At 44.0% G+C, this 22,752-nt stretch overlaps 2 protein-coding genes across 2 annotated transcripts; one reads left to right on the top strand and one right to left on the bottom strand.

Annotated features, from left to right (window-relative positions):
• Nucleotides 1-226: 226 nt before the first annotated feature.
• ulk3 (unc-51 like kinase 3) lies at nt 227-11,441 on the bottom strand. The gene is made up of 17 exons (XM_076047237.1): nt 11,317-11,441; nt 10,544-10,688; nt 10,333-10,473; nt 10,095-10,215; nt 9,876-9,971; nt 9,580-9,723; nt 9,404-9,486; nt 8,614-8,769; nt 8,301-8,406; nt 8,138-8,178; nt 7,816-7,918; nt 7,244-7,308; nt 6,813-6,891; nt 5,346-5,386; nt 2,182-2,229; nt 1,982-2,045; nt 227-858 (listed from the first exon to the last, which is right to left on the bottom strand). The coding sequence occupies exons 2-17, from the start codon at nt 10,646-10,648 to the stop codon at nt 842-844; spliced, it is 1,410 nt and encodes a 469-aa protein (XP_075903352.1). The 5' UTR covers nt 10,649-10,688; nt 11,317-11,441; the 3' UTR covers nt 227-841.
• Nucleotides 11,442-11,990: 549 nt separating this feature from the next.
• On the top strand, nt 11,991-21,932 carry tars3 (threonyl-tRNA synthetase 3). Its single transcript, XM_076047187.1, has 19 exons — nt 11,991-12,359; nt 12,981-13,061; nt 13,199-13,386; nt 13,554-13,677; nt 13,759-13,883; nt 14,050-14,167; nt 14,315-14,379; nt 14,500-14,578; nt 14,677-14,823; nt 16,328-16,426; nt 17,847-18,013; nt 18,129-18,291; nt 18,428-18,565; nt 18,969-19,046; nt 19,373-19,473; nt 20,253-20,357; nt 20,586-20,658; nt 20,743-20,857; nt 21,474-21,932. Exons 1-19 carry the CDS (start codon nt 12,039-12,041, stop codon nt 21,620-21,622), a joined length of 2,436 nt encoding a protein of 811 aa, XP_075903302.1. The 5' UTR covers nt 11,991-12,038; the 3' UTR covers nt 21,623-21,932.
• The last annotated feature ends 820 nt before the right edge of the window (nt 21,933-22,752 follow it).

Here is a 22,752-nt window from a genome sequence, read left to right as displayed (position 1 = left end):
TATGCAGCTGTGTGACTCCGCCCACTTTACACATGGAAAGTTGGGCTGCACTCTGCATCGCCTTCTGCACCCTGCTGGCTGAGTAATACATGCAGTGTGTGTGTGTGTGTGTGTGTGTGTGTGTGTGTGTGTGTGTGTGGCACACTGGGTTGCACTGTGCTACACACTGGGTGATGAGGCATCGCACTGAGGAAGTCAGTCAAAGCAAACACTGCTCCACATCAAGTTGTGCTTTGTTTCATTTCACAAAGATATCACCTCCAGTGTTTGGATTAACGCAATCTTCACGTGTTCAACACCGTGTGATCAGCTGACGTCATTTCTGGGTCTCATTATCTATCTGCTGCAGGCTCTCATGAAGCAGCCCTGCTGACTGATTATCCAATAATGCTGCAGCTCTTCAGAACGCAGACGGCAGAATGACCTCGTGGCTGCGGTGGAACAAATCTGGGAGAGGTATCAGTGCTTTATTATTTATGACATCACAAAGGGCCAGTTCCCAGAGCTGTGTTTCAGCTCACACCTTCAGAAAAGCAGAGTGTTGGCAAAGTGAATTTTGTACAATATTAGACTTCTACCAAGCCTCCTCCGTGGTTTTCTTAAGACAGGAAGTAAAGCTGCAGTGTGCAATGTAGGAAATACGGCGCAATGCAGACTGGGGAGGAATTCCTGGTTGAAATAACACATCTTTGATATAGTACTGTCAATTTTGGCCTGCTGGTGGTGCAGCCTTGCTTTGATGCCCCTGGCAGAACGGCAGGTCAGGTGAGGGTCCCACATCCAGACCGGACTCTGGGGCTCTGCGGGGCGTCGCGGCCGCTTCCCACGGTGGCCGTCAGGCTCACTGCAGACAGCAAGCTGGAAAAACACAAGTGATTGATGCGTGTTGTGTTTAACTTGGCGTTATTCCCCAAGAAGGAATCTCATTTCCAATTTTAAATGCCCCGCTGTATTTTCAAAATAGGAGCGCTGTAAGAGACCTCCATTAATCATCCCTGCCCAAACAGAGCCAACAGAGTCTGTGTGCTGCTGTTTTCACCGACATTCGCATTTGCCATCGCTGCTTTGGACACTTATGTGCAAGTGGAGCTAACAGCTGCATTACACTTTGGAAGTAATGCAGGTGTCATTCCCTGCTGCCTTTAAATAAGCTGCACGCTGCCATATTCTACTCCTCCAGTCCATCTTTCTTCAAGTCCTGCTGTGGTCCTCTGCTCAGGGGACAGAGGTGGGTGTTGTCCTGACTCCTGTACAGCTGCTCTTGGCTCTGAGCCAGCAGACACGGCCAACTGCACTGGGGTTCTATTAAAACAACAACGCCACATTTGGGTGAAATGTGAGCAGCTTAACCTCACCCATCCCTAGTTTTTTTTTTTTTTTTTTTTTTCCATTCATAATTCCCGAGGAATTTCCTGCTGAGAACAGGATATTGTCTGGACTTTAGGTATTTACTATCCATCCAAAGAATTTGGCCACCAAGCCGCTGTAATTAAGGCTCCCTCTTTATAGAAGGAGCTCATACGAGGAAACTTTTTGATGGTATGGTTTAACTGCTATACATACATATACATTTTTTTTTTTAACTTTACTGTAGTTATTTCGATAGGCTCTGACTACTTCAATCAATTATGCAGTGTACTGAAAGCTCCATGAATCTTGCTGCTTATTCTGGTGTTTTCGTTTCATTTTGTGCACCTTGTCGGGCTTTCGCAAGGCCAGCTTTACAACAAGGGCAGAGAGGAAGCAGCTCAGGGCTACATGGAATGAAATCACAGAGCCAGACGGACCTGGAGGGAGTCCACGACAGCCAGAGAGCGGCTCGTATTTTACTGCCGGAAAACACTTTCATATAAAGTATGAACTCATTACAACTGCAACTGGACAAATCCTAGTTTAGAACTCCTGCAGCAACCATGCAGCTGTACAAACATTCATCACGTAAACCTGAGCGCAACAGAAAAGCCGGAGTGGAGAAACTCACAGTATCGGACAGAGTCTGCAAGAGGTTCTCGATCCAGAGACGCTTCACTGTGCGTCTCCTGCATCTAACAAAGAAGAAAACAAACGCACAAAACGCTGAAACCCATTGCAGTAAAATGATGACGGCACAGACGTTAAACACAGTGCGCTACAGAAATCTTGCAGGCAATACACCATTGTTCCTCAGGGACCGATGCTCACCTTGATGTTCTTCTTGATGTATTCAGCTCTGCTCATCAGGCTCTGAATCTGCTTACATACACACAATTCAAAGAAAATCGTCACAGTTGCCACAGAGAGCACACTCACAGCTGCTGAGGGTCAAGACGAGTCTGGTGTATAATGTACAATGGGGAATTGAAATATCACACACAGAGTGTATGGATGGTGAGCATTACACAGTCAGATGAAGGGAAGTAAATGCTTGTTGTTGCTCTCATAAACCTCAGGATGTTTTCTCGCAGCGCCGCCAGTCGACCGGTGAAGAAGACCTTTACTGATCCCACAGGGGGGGAAATGTGACCTGGGACTAATGTAAGGTAAGAGAACTTTCTATCAAGTCTTGTGTTGGGGACTTAAGACATGTAAATACTCCTAAATAATAACAAAGTGACCACAGACATTTAAAAAAAAAAAATAATAATAATTTCACAAAGGTTATAATAGTTTCACGCCATCCTCCAATGACAAACCTTTCTCATAACACTGTAGTTGTAAACTGCTTGTACACCAAAACATAAAGAGTTGCAGGTGTCGCACACTCTTTTTCCACCTCCACCTCACTCACTCACTCACTCACTCACTCACTCACTCACTCACTCACTCTGCATTTCCATGACCTCTAGAATTGAGCGAAACCTAAATATGTCAATAAAACCTGGTGATGGAAACAGCTCAGCTTGGAAAAATCTCTCAAATATGGCTAAAAGGTTTTGATGCTCTCATGAGGAGGTTTGTCACACGTATCCATACAGAGGTACAACGCAAAGTCTCATGGAAACACTTTTTTCACATTTACACGTCAGCGGACGTGACGCACGGGGTCACGTGACCTGTTCACTTCAAGTAAAAATGGCGCGTTATGTTTGGATGGAGGAGGAGACTATTTTTTTTACAAGTAATCAAAGAGAAAAATATAACAACCATTCTTGACAACAAACAAACGCAACCGCAATTCTGGTCAAATCTCGTCAGCTTCTGCGCTTCGCACCATTCAATGAAAACACCTGCAAATCGCAATTGTACTTTGTCGAAATTTTTGAAATGTCGCTTTTATTTTGCGATAAACTGTCATGGAGCCGCTGCTACTGATATGAAGGTGCAGCCAGGCAGGTCGGTAAACAAGACGCAGTGCAACAACAGACGGAGAGGGCGTGCAGCTTCACTTCCTTCAGCTGAATGTTGTGCACGGCTGTTTTCGATATATGTATGGTTAGTGGTGAGGACAGCGCTGCTCTGTCACTGAGTAAACAGGGCACGGTGTCCTTATTGCATGACAAACACTCTGTGTGCGAGAACATGCATCACAGTTTTGACTGCGGGGGGAACTTTTCAGCTGCAAGGATCCCAGAAGTGCTGTGGGAACTGGTGGAGGGGCTGGACATTCCCAGCGGCCTCAGCTGTAATTTGTGGTCGGCCCCAGTGCTAAAAGCGAGAGTTAGCATGCTAACGTGCTAAACTGTGGGAAAGATGAGCAGCCAAATTCTGTGCCAAAGGTTATCCTCTGAAATGACAAGTTGGATTTGTGAAAACTTTGACTCGAAGAAGAAATAAAAAAGCAAAAACACATTTTTAAAAAGAGTTTCAAGTTTTGAATGGTACCATTTGTTAAAATGTAACAGTCCAAAGGTCATAGACCTTTGTCAAGCTAATGCTTGACTATGACAAAGCTTCCTTTTACTGTAATCAGCTCCCTGATGATCCCAGCAACACGAGGCTTTAAAACAGTGGCACTTTACACTGTCTGCACTTTTTAACTGTTCTTGTTGACGTTGTTACCTTTATTTGTTGTTGTGGTTGTTACGTACACCACATAGCTTTTTAGATATAGTGTACTGAGGCAGCAACTTTAATTTTGTTGCAACTTGCTGTGCAATGACAATAATAAATGCATTCATTCACGAGGCTTTATCGCTGTATGCAGCAGGCCGTCTTGGTTCCGTCCCGCTGCTACTGCATCAGGGTCAACATCATGCCCTTTAAACAACCAAAGTGGTTGCAGTGAATAACCTTTGTGACCACAATTTTTTTTTTTTTTACTTGCGCAGCCACAGCACTTTAATCACTGCCTCTTTCATCACCAAGGACTAGAAACATCGAGGGCATCCATGTGGTTCAAGGGACCTACTGATGACTTGCAGAGCTTTAATGTACTTTTACATGCTGCTGAACCAGAGGTCAGGGGACATCTTGACCTCACATACATACAGCAACACATCAAAAGCTGTGATGGCCAATTAGAGGCCAGGGCCGATCAATTGCAACTTCCAAGAGGATTAAGTGCGGTCGTCTAAAGTAGGTACGAGCACGCATGGATTCCAGTCATGGTAGCGTGTGTTCTGGGTCACACACACACACACACACACACACACACACACACAGAGCCTCCTCCATACCACCCTCGTCGCTCTGATGCTGTGTTACATTATTAAAGCCACATCTGAATTTACTTAAGATGAGCAGCCATTACAGTTCAAACAGGGAGGTCTATGAGGCCCATCAAAAAAAAAAAAAAAAAAACTTTTGCATTTCTGGGGTTTTGTTGGGGTTTGTTGTTGAAATGCTGTTGTCTCTCCCTGGCTCCATTCTGCCATTGACAACATTGACAGAAAAAAACAGGCTTCCTTTTGGATTGTTTGATCATCAGTAACTTCAGTGCCTGATGCTCTTCAGGGTCTTGGCATCCCGAAAGTAGAACCGGGAAATGAACTAGACCATCAAAATTAGATTTCATAGAAGAAGGTTGTCTTGTTCCAAAAGTAAAAAGCGGGTCGGAGCGCAGATCTAATTATTGCCAAAGAAAAGAGGCAGTTCATCAAACCACTGATTTGGTTCCCGTTGAGTTTGGAGACCTTTTACCGCAGTCTACACCTTCATGGCTAAAGATAAAAATATAAATTCCTGAACTTTAACCACATATGTCTGATTAGGGACATTTGTTAACCTCCTCCCATTTTGAATAAACCTTTATTATGTCAGATTAGATGAAAACTTACTCTTGCAAGTTTGAGCCATTGTTGCTATGTCAACATAAAATATGGCAGCAACTTTAAAAAAAAAAAACATTATAAAGAGGGCAGTGATGAATGTGTGTGTGTGTGTGGGTATGGGGGGCGGAGGGCGGGGGGGCTTGCAGGCCAACTCACCTCCCCATGCAGCAGCTCCCGCCTGCGGCCCTGAGGCTCCGCTGGATCACCGAGGGGAGAGAACAGGAAATGATGAGGAGAGGAAGAGAAACAAGAGTCCAGCAGCCAATCAAGATCAAGCGAGGTCATTCTAGTGTGCAGACTGGGGGGCTCCAGGGTGGGAGTGATCCCAGTGTTTTCCCAGTCAGCCATCCAGGGACGTGGTGGGTAGGAGCGGTGGTGGGAGGAGGAAGAGGTGGAGAAAGAGGAGTAGGAAGAAGAAGAAGAAGAAGAAGAAGAAGAAGAAGAAGAAGAAGGAGGAAGACGCTGTGGTGGTGAGGCCTACTGCAACAATAGAAGTTGTGCAACATAAAATGTGAAGCCAAACAAAGAATGCCCCCCCCACGCCCCCCCATATCCCCGATGAGTTGGATAAGTTCACTACAAATCAATGTTTCTGTCAACAACAAAAAAAAGTGGAGCTTTGCTTGCCCTGTAAAGAAAATCCAAGACACTGCAGAGACGCTTGAGATGTTGCAACGCCTGGCACCATGTCCAGCGCTGAACTCCTGCATATCAGCTGAATGAAGCACCAAGACGCTGGCTGGGTGGCTGGAGCTCTTGTTTACACGAGCGATAATAGTTTTTATTAGTTTGGAGTGTGTAACAACACAAAGACGAGGACTGTGCCGTGGCAATGGGAAGCAGATGGCTGCGCGTTCACAGCAGCGTACCACACACAGGGCGCTGGCAGCGGCTCTCCTCCGCCGCTCAAAGCCACATGTGGACGGCTCTTAGCCCACATCTTCCATTAGGCCAATCCTGCAGAAGTCTCTCTCTCTCTCAGCCTGCCTGTCGTTCAGCAGACGGCTCCCTCATCCTCCCACATGTATGTGTCACACCGTGGTGAGGTTTGTCTTGTCCTGGTTTTTTTTTTTAGTCCTGTCATTTCCTGTTTTATTTTGACAAGCAACTAACTCTCCTCTGGTTTCAGAACACTTGCCCTCCCTCATGTCTCACCTGTGTGTCTGACCTGATTACCGATCGTCTTCACCTGTTCCCCATTACCCTCTGTGTGCTTAAATAGACTGTGTCTCCCTTGTCTGGTGCCAGAGCGTCTTTGTCTGCAGGTCAGGCCGCACCACACCACACCACACCACACCACACCACCCCACCCCACCCCACCCCACCCCACCCCACCCCACCCGAGCCTGGTCCCAGCCCATGTCCAGAGTCCCAGAGATCGCCACATGGAAGCCTGTGTTCCTCCGGATGAGTAATTATTTAATTTGTTTGTAACGTTTCTAGATTCCTAGTCAAAGTTTCTTATCAGAACTGTTTTGTGGAGCAGAAACGGGCATCAGTTTTAACGGGGAGACGAACACAGAGGCTGCAAACAGAGGCTACATTGTAGTCTACTCAAAATAAAGTGCTGTCTATTGGAAATTCTTTGGCCAAAGAAGTTGAGGGAAAGAGGAGTGTATTTACCTGCCAGCACCAGCAGCAGTTCTCCGAGGCACTGCTGATACACATCCAGAGCCTCCTGATCATTCAGTCCACTTTCCTCCTGATATGGAAAATGCAAACCCAGTCTTGATAACAAGTCTCAGACCTCCCTCATAATGAAGCCGGAGCCACTGTCACGCGTCATGTCTTGCAATTCTAGATAGATGGACTTTTGCTGTGCTATCTAAATGTCAGGTTAGATTGTTGCTATAAATATACGCTGCTGTCAATCTTCGCATCGGTTATTGAATTAGAAAAATATGTGATTAAATAAATGACCAGAAAATTACAATAGTTTGTTTGTTGTTGGAAAATGTCAGTTTCAAAATGTTCGATTAATCATCATCTGCTTAAATTTGCTTTCATGTTCATTGTCATAATGTTGACTCATTTGGAGAAATCTCTTTCCAAACCTTGGCTATGGCCGTAGAGGCCAGCTCCAGTGCAGCCAGTAGTCTGGGTTGGTCACGTGACATTTCTGAAGGAAGGGAGGAAGGAAGGAAGGAAAGAAAATTTGGTCAAAAAATACATTTACCTCTGATAGCGTAACATTGTTGTCACACCATCCACAAAGCCTAAAACTATATTCAGACTTGGTATGCTCCCCTGTAGCATGTTAAGACATCATCACAGTACACTTAACATTTCATAATATTTATTTAGGGGGGAAAAGGGGTAATTGACCATAAGCATCAGACAACGGCAAGCAAAACACAAAATCCCCGAGGGACCCGAGCACAACTCTTGTGAAGACAAATGTGAACTCGGAGACGGAGGAAAAATAAATTGAGCTCAGTGGACTCACTTAAAAAGAACAGGAAAGGGATAAAAGAAAATATACATCTTGCAAACAACTGCACACAACAGTCTCTCTTCACTGCTGTGGAATTTTTCAAATGATTTAAAATAATCCAATTACTAATGCATTCCTGGTTTAAAAGTCTGCAGCAAACACGGACCGCGGTCTCTCCGCTTTGTTCAGTACCTCGCAGGATATCCCTGGAGGTCCGCGCCGCCTCAAAGCTCAGCCTGTTGTCTGCGGCCACCAGGGCTTTCAGCTCTTCGGCTCTGGACACATACCGGTTGACCTGCGGGAAGCCCTCTTACATTGACTCAACTTAATCATGTCAACCACGCCATATGCTCTCCATCCATGCCATATGGTATTAATAGAGGGAATTCATTCCAAGTGAAAGCCACTGGAGTGTCAAAAAAAAAAAACCCCAGCTCAGACTAAAGAAGGAAAGTAATCCAAATGTGAATGCTGAGGTGTTTTTTTTTTTTCCTTTTTAGTCAGTCAGGCCTACCTTGTGCCTGAGGGTTTCCTTACGCTGCCGGTCCATCTCGTCTGGGGAGCGCAGAGAGATGTTCTGGTTTTACTTCCAGAGCACTCATTTTGCCAGTTTATTGTGGTGTATTGTTAAGGGGCTTCAGCCCAAGACAGGCTATGAGAGTGCTTGTTGCTCTTACAGTGTATGGCGGGCACAAAGTGCTCCAGGGCACCGCAGTACAGGGAGAGAGCAGCCGATCGCTCGCCCTCCTGGTCCTTCTGCACGGCCTGCAGCACCATCTCCTTCTGAAAGAGGGAAAACTGCCGTCACTCAAATGCAAATCGCTGCAACTCTCCGTCGCCTGCGCACGCCGGCCAAGTCATGCGTGGCGGCACACGTGGCTCTCGCCCCGCAGAGTACAAACATGTAACCACATGTGTACATGTGCTCGGCCAGTCACGCCATGTATTACTCATGGTCATCTAGAGCAGAGGCACGCCGCTCCTGCTCACCGCTTTGGCGAGGCTCTCTGCGCTCGACATGTGCTCCAAATCCACAAAGGGGTGGGTGAAGAACTCGGCAAAGGTGATCCGGGCATCTGGGTTTCTCTCCAGCAGCTGCAGCAGAAGGTCTCTGCAGTCCTTGGAGACCCGGGCCCCTGGAGGCAGCTGACACACAAAACATGACCTTATAATGTTACACTCCATCAGCAGCACAATTTAAGGGAAAAGGGCAGCCTTCCACCGCCTTCACTTCACTTATTTTGATCAAAAGATGATCCTAGCGCCTCGGGTTAATGAGCCGCACGCTAATGTGCGCTCAAGCTGAAGGTCTGACGCAGGAATGTAGGTGTCTTGAGACACGTCAGCCTTGCTGTGGTAACAGCTCTGTGCCTCAAAGGTTCCACAAGGTCTGAAACAAACTTTACATTGATAGCAGTTGAGGGTATTTTTGTTTTTAATGGTAACAAACTTTGCAGATCATTATTTAGTCATTCACACAGATTCATAAGTATCTGCAAACATGTAAATACTTATGGAATATGTGTGGACTTGCTTTGTTTATTTAAATGTCAAATTGCTGTTACCCTTTACTACTCTGCAGATTCTAACGATACTTGGAGTGAAAGTGTGCCATCTAGTGGCCTTTTTTGGCAGCTTTTGCTTTTCTCCATTTAGGCAATTAAACTTAATAATGTAAAGTTTTGTATTTACTATAAGAAACACAGAGTTTGGCTATCTGTTTAAGAGAACAAAGGTGTCACAGACATTTTCCAAACTCAATTAATAATGTATTAATTACCTCAATAGGTTGGTTACTTCGGATCTTTTCCACCAACTCAGTGTATGACTTTGATGCAAACGGAGCCCGACCAAACAGGGCCTCTACATGCAAACAAACAGTGCTGTGTAGATTATTGCAGAAGAAACACCTGGAGCAATGAATGTCAAACAAAACAAAAAATAGCAGATACTCACCGTAAAGAATTACACCAACCGACCAGAGATCTACCCTGGAGTCATACTGCCGCCGGCACACCATCTCAGGTGCCATGTACAGAGGAGAACCTCTCAGGACACTCTGCTCATCCCAGGGTGACATGTACTGCGCAAATCCAAAATCTGCAAGCAAACCAGAACATTTGACATTTAAAAATCAGACTGTGGCAGACTTCCACACAGATCTACTAGATGAAAATATCAACACTTTGTAGTCATATAGTGATATGAATGAAATGAAGACGCAAACATGGGTGGTGGAGGTGTGAGGTAACCTGCTAGTTTGAGGACAGAGCCATGGAGCAGAATATTCTGGGGTTTCAGGTCCAAATGCGAGATGTTTCGCTCATTAAGGAACTGGAGAGCACAGGCTGGTTGGTACAGAAACAGGAAAAGAAAGCAGTGATAAGTAAGTTGCTTAAAGAAATATAAGATATATTATATTCTTATGAGGATACGTTTATGTGCATCTATAAATATGAAGAATGACTTGCCCATCTGTTGCAGAAATCGACGTGCCACTCTCTCAGGTAAAATCTTTCTACTGCGGATAAAACAGGAGAGATCTCCACCAGAACACCACTCCAGGATCAAATAAATATTCTCAGCATCCCACTGAGCAAAGAGAGGCATTCAAGCAGCAGGGAGGGGACATCAGAAGAGATGCATAACTATTCAAATGCAGGGCATGACAACTATAAAACAGCTCAACGAGAAAAGTCAACATTATACCTGAAAGTCTTTCAGCTGGACAATATGAGGGTGACGCAAAGTCTTGAGGATTTCAATTTCTGTGAGCAGATTTTCTGTGGAAGCCTTGTTTAGTGTCTTCTTCTCAACCACCTTTATTGCCACAACTTCTCGACTGTCCCCCTGCAAGATCGAAAATGTTTACACACTGTTATTTGGACAATATATATATTGAGGTGGCATCTAAACTCACCTTTCTGTAGGCTTTGTAGACCGTAGCATAGGTACCCCTACCAAGTTTCTCTGTGAGGATGAAGTCAGCAAGTTTTGGTGGTGCAAAACTGGAGGTTCCAGCCATGTTGCACACAGCAGCATTCAATTTCCCAGGTGGTGCTGAGCTGGGAGGGGGCAAAAATATTAAACGGGGGTAATTTGGTGTAAATGACACATTGTTTTATTGTAACTTTGCTTAAGATCAAAGGCTAAACTGATCAAGTCAACATTTCAATCGGTTGGATTTCCGAGTTTTACACACGTAACGTAAACTGACAAGATTGTCAATATGAACACTAGTACGTACAGTTGAGTGCAGGAGCACATAGCGGAAGTTGTTCATTTGATCATCTGATTTGGAGAATCATTATCGTTGTGATTTGAAGAACTACAACCTTTGATGGTTAAGACATTTGGGTTCGTTTCTGTTTTCATTTTGGACGCCAATTGCTACTCAAACTGAAAGTTTCTCTGTACATCGATTCGTGTTAAAATATAATTCTAGACGAGCTACCGCTCAACTAAGACACAACCGAGCTAACTGTCATCGGCGTCAATCGTAGTTTGGTCGCTAGATTCAAGAGCCCACCTACCACACACAGTGCTTACTTGCTTGCTCTGTACTGTAAATGAACGCTAGCGTTAAGCTAAGCTAACATACGAACAGATGTTGAGGATATAATGAACACTCTCGCGTTTACTCCATGGTCACTCTACCTTCATTTAAAAAAAAAAAAACACTGTGACACTCACCGTTACGGTACTAAGGCCACAATACACGAATGAAAAGTCAATGTTTACATCGCTGACAGGCTGGTGCCCAGAGGCACGGTGCTCTGCAGTTGCCAGCTGATGTTAACATTCATTAGAAAATGTATTACTGCCACCTATCGATGGTCCTCCATAACTGACAGTGTTTCATCTATTTCGCTCGCTCTCAGTAAGTTATTTACTGAAGGAAAAACGATATGAATGTGTCCCTTCATATGTGACCATATACTCGACTAGTGACTTAGTCACGGGAATAGTCAATCAGAAATAATAATTATTTGTTATAAATAAATTATAAATAAAATGTCGGTGTCATGGCAAGTTCTGTTTGCCAACCGAGTCGGATGTACGTCGCGGGAGCGCGCATCGCTGTTGCTTCGGTATGTCTTCGGCAACTGAGACGTCGTTGAACGCGATATCGTTTTTTTTCTTTTCTTTAGTCAGTCGCTGAACGTTTAACACATGTAGTTTCTTAACATAACAACAATGGGTGCATGCATTTCTCGGTAACAGTGATTTTGACGTCAACATATCCGTGTCCAGTCAAAAGTAGGCATGGGTAAGGGCCAGGAGTGCTACAGAAATCAACGAACATACGCGTTGAGGAGCTATCCCATGATGTGGTGCATGACACATCCATGGTGCATGCGCTCGGCTTGACACCGGAAGTGTGGTGTCATTTGAACTATGGTGGTCTTTTAAAGATGGCGGAGTGCCTGGCTGCACGCTTGTCCGCCCAGGAGGAGCACATTCGCCTCCTCACCAAAGAAATCTCCTCTCTCCGCGATGGATTGAGTCGAGGGCTGGATACCGTCGAAATTACGGATGTCTCCCCGGAGCTGGAGTGTCTCCGAGCCGAAAATGAGAAGCTCAGGTACCGGTTAGTGCACCTCCGGCGGGGTCTCCAGGCGGAGCTGCAGCGGGAGGAGGGACCGGGGCGGAAGCAGCCAGGAAACAAGTGCGGAAAAGCTCCGGAGAAAAATGCCTCCAAAGTGCAGCAAAAAAACAACTGTCCTCAAAATAAGGTAGCGTTGATGATTGCAGTGTTTCTCATAACCATCTCCACACCATATTTGTAATATTAGGACGAGGAGTGCTGCACATACATAGTGGAATAACGGGCCTCCTCTTAATCAATGGAATAACGGGCCTCCTTTTTGTATTATTATTATCATTATTATTATTATTTCCCCAACACCCGCTGTTACATTTTATTACAGCACGGATCTGTACCTCTTTGTCTTACTTCAGTTTTATTATCTATCTATCTATCTATCTAGAGATTCCTAGAGAGATAGAATATCTCTTGATATGGATGGGCATAAAGTTTGTTTTCAGGGTGAAGATAAATGTAAGGTTTATTTTTTTAGGAAAATATCTTATACTGTATAAATATTGTGGAATCATTGATCCAATGAGAAACAGTTGTGTCCGTTTTCCAAACTGAACTGAACTTCTCACACAGCAGAAACAGCACAGTGAAACCACATGCACGACAAACCCCACCTCCCCCACTTCCAGAAATAGCTGTGTGAAAGTGTGGCCACACTTTCACTGCTGAAAATGTTCTGTGACGTCGGTAGAATGGCACTCTGGGGGGGGGGGGGGCTGTTTGTTGTGGTTCTCACACATCTGTCTGTGGACAGGTTGAAACCCCAGACACCAAACACAGTGACAACAACAAGAAGGAGAAGAAGCAGGAGAAGGGACAAGGAGGTCTGAAAGAGGTAAAAAAAAAAAAAAAAAACTCATCTTGATTTAAATTTTTTGCATGAGTCTCACCTAAGCCCAAACAGCCCAGTTGTTTAATTCTAGTGTAAACTGTTAACAAAACTGCTTTGGCTTGTCATATGTTTCATGTCAGCTGAAGCCGGGGCCAGCATACGTCACAGAGCGCCTCAGCTTGTATGAGGAGCTGAAGAAGGAGAGTGACCTCCTGTTGGCGAAGAAAGCTGCAAATTCCAAGCCCATCACTGTCACGCTGCCGGATAGCCGTAAGGTGTCTGGCAAAGCCTGGGTCACCACTCCTTACCAGGTTGCCTGCGATATCAGGTCAGTGCTCGTACACCGGGGCAGAAGCACAAGTTTGTGGTCTACAGTTGATGCATTTGCATGTGGGGAATTGCTGTCATAAAAAGAAAAAAACAACAAGAAACTATCTGGTTTAATCCTCTCCAGCATGCACAAAATGCATCATATTTCTTACCTTTGTCTTGCAGCCAGGGCCTTGCTGACAATGCGGTCATTTCACGAGTAAATGGTGACCTCTGGGACCTGGACCGGCCTCTTGAGGGCGACTGTTCTCTTGAGCTCCTGCGCTTTGATGATGAGGATGCTCAGGCTGTGAGGATTTTAAGCTTTTTATTTCTGAGAAAACTTTCAGACTTTTTTTTTAATATGTGCCTTGTCTTTTTAACACTCTAGGTGTACTGGCACTCCAGCGCTCACATTCTTGGGGAGGCGATGGAACATTTTTATGGGGGATGTTTGTGTTATGGTCCCCCAATCGAGAATGGTTTCTACTACGACATGTTCCTAGACGGGCAAAAGTGAGTTCATATCTTTTAGTGCTTTCTTGGCTTTTTTTCTCGCGCCATAATGTTAATGTATGGTATTGTTTTCCTTCAAATGCAATACAATTGAAATGGATAGAAAATGCCTTGCTAGTGGTTACAGGCTATGACAGTGTTTTCTTGGCATGCTTCTTATTTCTAGAGGAGTGTCCAGCACTGAGTTTGGGGACCTGGAGACTTTGTGTAAGACTGTGGTGAAAGAAAAGCAGCCGTTTGAGAGGCTTGAAGTCACCAAGGAGACGCTGTTGAAGATGTTTAAGGTGAGAGCAGATTTTTTTTTTTTTGTTCATCACACACACTTTTCTCTTCAGAAGTAGTAGAATTAAGACACAGCACAGAACAAACCAATCATTTTCTTCTGTCTTGGATGAGTTGTAACCCAGCCATTGTCTTTTTTTATTGCCTAGTACAATAAATTCAAGTGTCGCATTCTGAATGAGAAGGTTACTACACCCACGACCACTGTCTACCGGTAAGTAGCTTCTAAGAAAAACACAAAAATGTAGCTTAAACTGTGTTATTCATAGTTGTAATTGTGAGTTATGGGGCCTTTTTAATGCTATTAATATTTTTTTTTCATCGCCCTTGTTAGTTGTGGGCCCCTAATAGACTTGTGCAGAGGTCCGCATGTCAGACACACAGGCAAAATCAAGGCCATGAAAATCTACAAGGTAAAACACAAACCAAACATATCTTCTGTTCTTTCTTTTCTATTATTTCCCTTTTTCACAATGTTTCTCATTTCTTTCTCTTTACATTCTGCCAACAGAACTCGTCAACTTACTGGGAGGGTCGTTCTGACATGGAGACTCTGCAGAGGATCTACGGGATCTCTTTCCCAGATTCCAAGATGCTGAAGGAATGGGAGCGTTTTCAGGAGGAGGCCAAGAATCGAGACCATCGCAAGATTGGCAAAGTGAGTCGCTGCGTTGACGACATTCATCTCCAAGCCCACCAGATGGCGTTGACATGCCATTGCTCAATTAATTTTGATTCATTTGTACAGTTGTCTATTGTGATGGATGATGCTCTGAGCTTTGTGGTTTCACTGATGTGGCAAAGTGAAAGCAGCAGTGTCTGAGCAGCCAAAATTGAAGGAATTCTGCAACATCACATTTTTTTTTTCCAGATTCTTTGACAAAGATTTCATCGTTCACAGTGCTTTGAGCTTGTTTTCTTGATCCTGTTTAAGAACATGGTTCTCACACCACTCACGCGGTTCATTTTTAAACCCACTGCTGCTGATTTGTACCAGTTGGGGGCGCTGTTTTATCTCGAATGGGCATATGAAGCGCTCTGGGAGTCATCTGATGCCCCAGCTGGCTGTCAGCATGAGGTCACACTCCCTTTGGCATCAGTAACATTCCAGTTCCTCATCAAACTCCACAGTCAGGACATTTATGTTGCTGCCATATGATGAAGAGGAGGGTACAAGCATGGCATATCAATTTAAACATGGTCCTCAAGGGCACACACACACACACACACACACAACCAATATTACTCAAGGTAGCAAATGCAGGAGATGCACCTGGACGAGGTTGGCTTTGTAATCGACTTATTGATTAAAAAAAAAAAAAAAGATTGGTTAATTCTTCACGGCATTACACACATTTATTACCTCGCCTGTCTACCTGTCCTACCATATGAAACACCTTCAACCTTCAAGCATTTGTTCTTAGCAGAAAAAGACACAATGTCAAGACAGAAGACAGTGCTGACACAGACTTTAGCAGCTGACCTGGCTCAGCAAATGGAACAGCACCCAAACCTTTTAGTGATCTCATGTCTCCATCTGTTTAAGTGCTGGAATAGAAAGCATTGGAGAAAGGGGAGGTGGAACTGGAATGTGACTGGATGGACCTCACTGTTGAACGTGAGACACATATCTCTGTGTCATGAAAACAGCCTCTATTGGAGGTTGGCGACATGGATGACCTGAGTCTCCCGGGGTGAAGTACAGCTGTCCATCTGCCACGCAAGGTTGATTTGCAGCAGCTCTTTAAAATGACTTTGAATTCAATCATTTTGTCATGCGATGAAGTTCAGCCTGTCTAGCATTAGCACACGTTTAGCAACATACTTCAGCTTGTCTACATCATGGCCTACAAAAACATGTCTATTGCATTGTGTGTATACTATTTTAACCTGTGCCAAGCACGAATCACCTGATGGAGGTATAAAAGGAATACAGTTTGGAGATCTGATATGAGGCTGAAAAATGCAGCTGGAGAATCAACATATTTCTCACATGCTGCTTTTGTTAAAAACGTTTTGAGAAATGATCGCGGATGAGGAACATTTGACGATTCACTCCTGAACAGGAAACCAGGCCAGATGCCGACAGATTGTCAGCAGCGTCAGTGACTTTGCTGCTGGTTGCACCTGCTGATCCTTTCTCTCATGTGTTGGTGTCGCAGGATCAGGAGCTGTTCTTCTTCCACGATCTGAGCCCTGGCAGCTGCTTCTTCATGCCCCGCGGTGCCTACATCTACAACACTCTCACAGAGTTCATCAGGGTAGGAGGTTGAGTTGTTCCCTGTACTTCACATCATGTTTCAGCACAGAGAAACCGCAGGGATAGCAGTTTGTGACACATCAACAGAAAACTGGCTAGCCTGGAGATGAAAAGAAAACCCAAATTAAACACGGAGTGCAGGTTGTGCTTGTGTTAACATTCATGCTCATCCAGAGAAAAAACAAGCAGCTGCTGACTCAAACACTTGAACAAACATGACTTCACCAAATGAACGGCTTGTGCACACTGGGACTCAACTAAATTTTTTTTAAGGTTTACAGTCGAGCATTTCCTATTGCAACCAAGCTCCTCTTGCCATTTCTCGTGCACTTGAGCATACTTGAGGCCTGATGGTTATCGTGCAAACAGCTTCAACGACAAGGAACTAAGTCAGCCAGGGGTTGAAAGCACAGGCAGCAGGTGGCAGCTCGAAGTGGAACAGACTGCATATCGAATTGAGCTTCTCTGCCAAGGCCAGTGACTCGACAGGAACTTGCAGGAACTGTCTTGACATCTTGAGGAGTTTCACATCACACACCAACACACCAGATGAAGAGGCCAAGACATCCTCACACAGAGCACACCGACCGCGGTGGTGCAAGATCATTCTGGCTTCAGTCTGCTGTGACTGTTATCAATGAAACGCACATACGACAGGGGTTTGAGCATTGCATTTGCCATTCTAAAATATCTTACAGAGCACAGAGTACAGCCACACGTGGCTCAGGCCACCAACAGGCTGCGGAGGCTTTGTGTTGGTCACTGCGATGAATGAGATGAGCCTTCATCTCTTTTCCCATCTCATTTTCAAGGGCGTCCATCCATACAAATAAGGACAAACACGAGGAGTAGTGAATACAAACACAGTACAAAACATAGAAGCACAAGGACACCTACACACAAACCCATGCACACTTAAACAATGCTCCCAAAAGCCCCAGCTTTTATAAGAAAAAAAAAAAAAAAAAAAAGTGAAAAAGATGATGAGGATGATTTGGACGATGTGATGATATGAAGAGAAGTTATCGACCTCCAAAGTTCCATTTGAGCTTTGAACTTCAATGCGTGACGACCAACTTCTTCAGTAGTCGCCCTTTCGTCTCCTTTGATGCTGTATTTCTTTTATATTGGCCTCTGCTTCAGTCTGTTTATTCATCATGATCTGACTAAGTAGGTTTGTTGTTTTGTTTTTTTAAAGGTCTTTCTATTCTTAATCATAGCAGCGCTGTTACAAAATCCTACCTATAATACTGCTGCAAAACGGCTTCGCTGGAAATTTGGAAACAATAGCTTACGGAAAATGAAAAAGAAAAAAAGAAATTCCCCTCAGACTGAAGACGTCATGAGCTCAGCTCAGTAAAGTACCTGTGTAGGCAAACTGGTGATTTGAGCTTGTTTATGTGGTTTTGTCATTTGTCCAGGAGGAGTACTGGAGAAGAGGCTTCCAGGAAGTGGCCTCCCCAAACATTTACAACAGCAAACTGTGGGAGACATCTGGCCACTGGCAGCACTACAGCGACAACATGTTCTCCTTCCCCGTGGAGGAAGATATCTTTGCACTCAAGCCCATGAACTGCCCCGGGCACTGGTAAAAAACCCACAGCACTCATTTGTCTCATCTGTCAGCGTCCCTCCTACGTAGAAAATGCGATTCCCGTCCCGTCACGGTGGTGCGATGTCTCCGCCCTCTGCTCCTCCTGCAGCTTGATGTTCAGCCACAGGCCTCGCTCGTGGAGGGAGCTCCCTCTGAGGCTGGCCGATTTCGGCGTCCTGCACAGGAACGAGCTGTCGGGGACGCTGAGCGGTCTGACCCGAGTGCGGCGCTTCCAGCAGGACGACGCCCACATCTTCTGCCGGATGGATCAGGTGATGGCACCAGTAGTTTCCGGAAGTGGCGATGTTGGAGGTCCTTAAACGTCTGAATGAAACACACAACCGCCTATTATGAGTCACCCCCTGAATTCTGATTCATCTGGGATTTTTTTTTCCTTCTTGATTACAGATTGAGTCTGAGATGAAAGGCTGCCTCGACTTCCTGCGGTGTGTTTACGACGTTTTTGGATTCTCCTTCCAGCTTCACCTCTCCACACGCCCAGAGAAGTATCTGGGTGACATCGCCGTGTGGAACCAGGCCGAGAAGGTGAAGAATGTCCTGTATGGTTGATAAAAAACTTCATGACAATAGACGTTGATTTTAAGTTGAAAATAAGACCAGTGTGGTCGAACAAAGTCTGAAATGAGGAACTAGATCATCAAAATTAATCAAATAATATTGTTGCCAAAATAATCAGTCACTGAGGGTAAAAGTTTGTGCACGCCCCAGATTTTTATCATCATTTTAACATCATTTCTTCTCTCAGATTCATATATTTGGTTGCATAAGTACAAATCTTGGCCAGTAATGTCCAGTGAATATGGCGTTGCAAGGTGCAGACTGTTCTAGTTCAAATTGTCGACCTAAAAAAGGCTCACAAGGTTGACGGTAATTGCTCTCAGTTGTTTTGATTTGAATTACATATGCCATTGTGCCTCGTGCTCCACAGCAACTGGAGAACAGCCTGAATGAGTTTGGAGAGCCATGGAAACTGAACCCCGAAGACGGAGCTTTTTATGGACCCAAGGTTTGCTTTAGTCATATATATATATATATATATACATATCGAGATAGATATATATATATATATATATATATATATATATATGTATATATATATATATATATATATATATATATATATATATATATATATATATATATATATATATATATATATATATGTATATGTATATATATATATATATATATATATATGTATATATATATATATATATATATATATATTATTATTATTATTATTATTATTTTTTTTTTTTCCCCTGACAATCTCTGAATTCAAAGTTCATGGAGGTCACAAACAGCGCCGTAATTCACTTGCCCCTGTTTTAGATTGACATTAAGATCAAAGATGCAATTGGGCGCTACCACCAGTGTGCGACCATTCAGCTGGACTTCCAGCTGCCCATCCGCTTCAACCTGACCTTTGTGGGGTGAGTCACCTAATGAAAACATGGACACACTGCTGAGTCTCTGTTCTGGCTGCTTCATGGGGTCCATGTTAATCCCCCTTCGCAGGACCACTTTTAAGCTTCTGCACTGTGTTCTGCACAATTGCATGTTTCAAAGGTTGAGACTTCAAACTGGTTTTGTTGCTGGTCGACTGATTGGTTTCTCCAGAGCTCAACTCTTGATAAAACATGTGTTGATATATGCTTGTGTGTGTGTGTGTGTGTGTGTGTGTGTGTGTGTGTGTGTGTGTGTGTGTGTGTGTGTGTGTGTGTGTGTGTGTGTGTGTGTGTGTGTGTGTGTGTGTGTGTACACATACATGCATATATGAATATACTAAGATCAGCAAGGTCATTTATTTTCTCGTTTTTTGTCGTCCATTTGTGTAGTACAGTTGTGTCATCTATGAAATGGCATTTCACACTGTCGTGTGTTCTTACCCATCGTGCATCAATCCCGTAAAGATTAAGATTAAGATTTCCTTTTTATTAGTCCCACAGTGGGGAAATGTCCAACATTACAGCAGCAAGGTGATAGTGACACACAATAAGAAGCACTGCAAACAAGTATATGTAAATAAAAAAAAAACAATAGAAATTAGATGGTAAAAAAAATATCTAAGCATTTTAAGAATAAAAATTAGATAAAATCAAATGAAATTAAGGCAAGTGTAGTCTGGATATGCGTCAGCACAATGTGCTATTTGCTATTATTTCTTGTTCCAAGGAGCCGTTAGCATTGATTTTCACCTCATGCTTAACAGGAAGGATGGCGACGACAGAGCCCGACCAGTCATCATCCATCGAGCCATCTTGGGCTCCGTGGAGAGGATGATCGCCATCCTCACGGAGAACTACGCAGGAAAATGGTGAGATGTTGCTCAAACATGAACATTGATCTGACTCACTGAATGCATTTTACAAAATGACTCAATTCATGTGTAGCACTCCTGCGACGGAGGCACATTCATCCTCTCTCCAGCAGAGTCCGTCATTGCTGGAAGACTTTGTCTGCCATTCTCCTTTGCAGTGAGAAATACAGATGCCAGCGTTGGTGTCAATGTGAAAACTTGATTCTCTGCTTCTTCCTCCACCAGGCCGCTGTGGCTCTCCCCCCGCCAGGTGATGTTAGTTCCTGTCAACCCCTCCTGTGAGGAGTACGCCAAGAGGGCAAGTGTTCCACTTCCTGGTAGCATTGTCAGATTTAACCTATCGGTGTGGTTTTTCATTGTTCTTCTTTCTTCTGTCTTTCAGGTTTGCAAACAGTTCACAGAAGCTGGTTTCATGGCAGATGCTGACCTCGACTCTGGCTGCCTCCTCAACAAGAAAATCCGTAATGCTCAGTTGGCTCAGTATAACTTCATCCTTGGTGAGCTCATGTTATTTGTGCAGCCCAACCACTGTTTTGCCACTCTGAGAGTAAGCAGCAATCACATGAAAACCAGTTTTATTTATCAAGAATCATCATCAAGAGTAATGTTGTGAGTCATGACCAGACCTCTATGAACTGGTCTAATTCTCAAGCAGAGTGGCAATTTCATTGTCATATTACTGAAACGGAATCAGCTATTTAATTTGTAATCTAAGTGAATCAATGTTTATTTTAAATACTGTTATGATAGATAGATAGATAGATAGATAGAAGAAATTTGTCTTCAACACAGGTTAAAAAGAAAACCAGTCAAGCACATTCACACAGATAAAAATAATAAAGAGTAGGTTATTGTTTGCTATTCAGTTATTGCAGTGGGGATGAACGATTTTTTTGTAGGTGTTTTTTTGGGCCAGAGGGGTTCTGAAAAACAAATTACCGCTAATCCATTTTTTTTTCATATTATTCTTTGTAGTTTTATTTTCTTCAGCCACACCCAAAACTGTTGAATTCAGCTGCACAACTTGAGCAGTGCGTTAGGGTAGCTGTGTGTAGCGTGCGTGTGTGTTGTGTGACTCGGCCTCAAGCTGTTTGTCTCCCTGTGTCTTGGCAGTGGTCGGAGAGAAGGAGAAGATGACTAACAGTGTCAACGTGCGTACGAGGGACAACAAAGTCCACGGCGAGCTGTCGGTGGCCGAGGCGCTCGCTCGCCTCACCCTGCTCAAAGAGTCCCGGTGTCGGAGCGCAGAGGAAGAGTTTTGACAGAGAAGGAGAGTGGATCCAGGCTGTGGTGCAGGAGGAGGTCATTGTGTCAGTTGTACGAGCTGCAGGGGAACAAACTGCGGCTCATGTTGTGATGGTACAGTGGAAGTGTGTAAGTAGGCACGAGGTCTGACTGGAGAGCCGATGGTTGTGACTGTGAAGGGGTTGCACACAATGTTGGCATCATGTCTGTGTAATTCAAGTTGACCTAAAGGGAAGTGATGTTGTAATTGCGTGGCACTGCAAATATCCTGTGAGTGGTGCAGGTTTTCTCCGAGGGACTCTCCAGAAATAAAATGCGTCTGCTGAACGTCTTTCTCCTCTTTCTTCTCACACCTGAATGACATCATTAGGACATAAAATAGATGTTTCACCTGCAAAGTCTGGGACAATGTCTACAAACAACACATTCAGTGTTGGCAAAATGAGACACATTGTTGTGGATATGATGTGACAGTGGCTTAAGTGGCTTATAAACTCTTTGTTTGAAAAGTCCAAACTATTGTTGGTTCATTTGGAGAGAAATAAAAACAACAGGAAGTATTACCTCAGAGCAGAGAATTAACAACAACACCACACCAACACACCTTCCTTCTTTCCATTATTTCCCTATGAAGTCTACTGATGCTAGTGTTGTGATAAAATAAACAAGCCAACATGGACAAATCTATCTGGACACTGCCTCATGTTTTTCTTACTTTGTCAAAAGTAGGAGCAATCTTAAATAATGACGATATGGACACTACAAAACAAACTTTTCCTAAATTGAGCCCGTGTTTCTCGTCAGCGCCCACCAAGCAACCTGTTTCAATATCAAGAGGAGAATACCAACCTGAACTGCACATATAGATCTTCACACTTGGCCATATTATATTTCACATGATTCTCTGCCCCTGCAGCCCTAAGTGCAGGAGGAAGCGGCTATTGAAAATGGGATGGATGGATGGATGGATGGATGATTCTCTGCATCAAACTCACTCACTTGATCAAAATTCAAAGTTTGGTTTTACCCCAAGTCCCAACTGTCCCCCCTCTCTTTAAACAGCAGTTAAAGCAGTTTACTGAAGAAGAATACAGTTCAAATCACATAAAAATAAATAAATAAATAAATTAAAAAAAGGTTCAGCCCA

Source organism: Nelusetta ayraudi, unplaced genomic scaffold (assembly GCF_046127955.1).
Source record: "Nelusetta ayraudi isolate G7.1 ecotype Tasmania unplaced genomic scaffold, CSIRO-AGI_Nayr_v1 ptg000005l, whole genome shotgun sequence".
NCBI lineage: Eukaryota > Metazoa > Chordata > Actinopteri > Tetraodontiformes > Monacanthidae > Nelusetta > Nelusetta ayraudi.
Note: the sequence above shows the minus strand (reverse complement) of the source record. Positions and strands in the feature narration are given on the sequence as shown.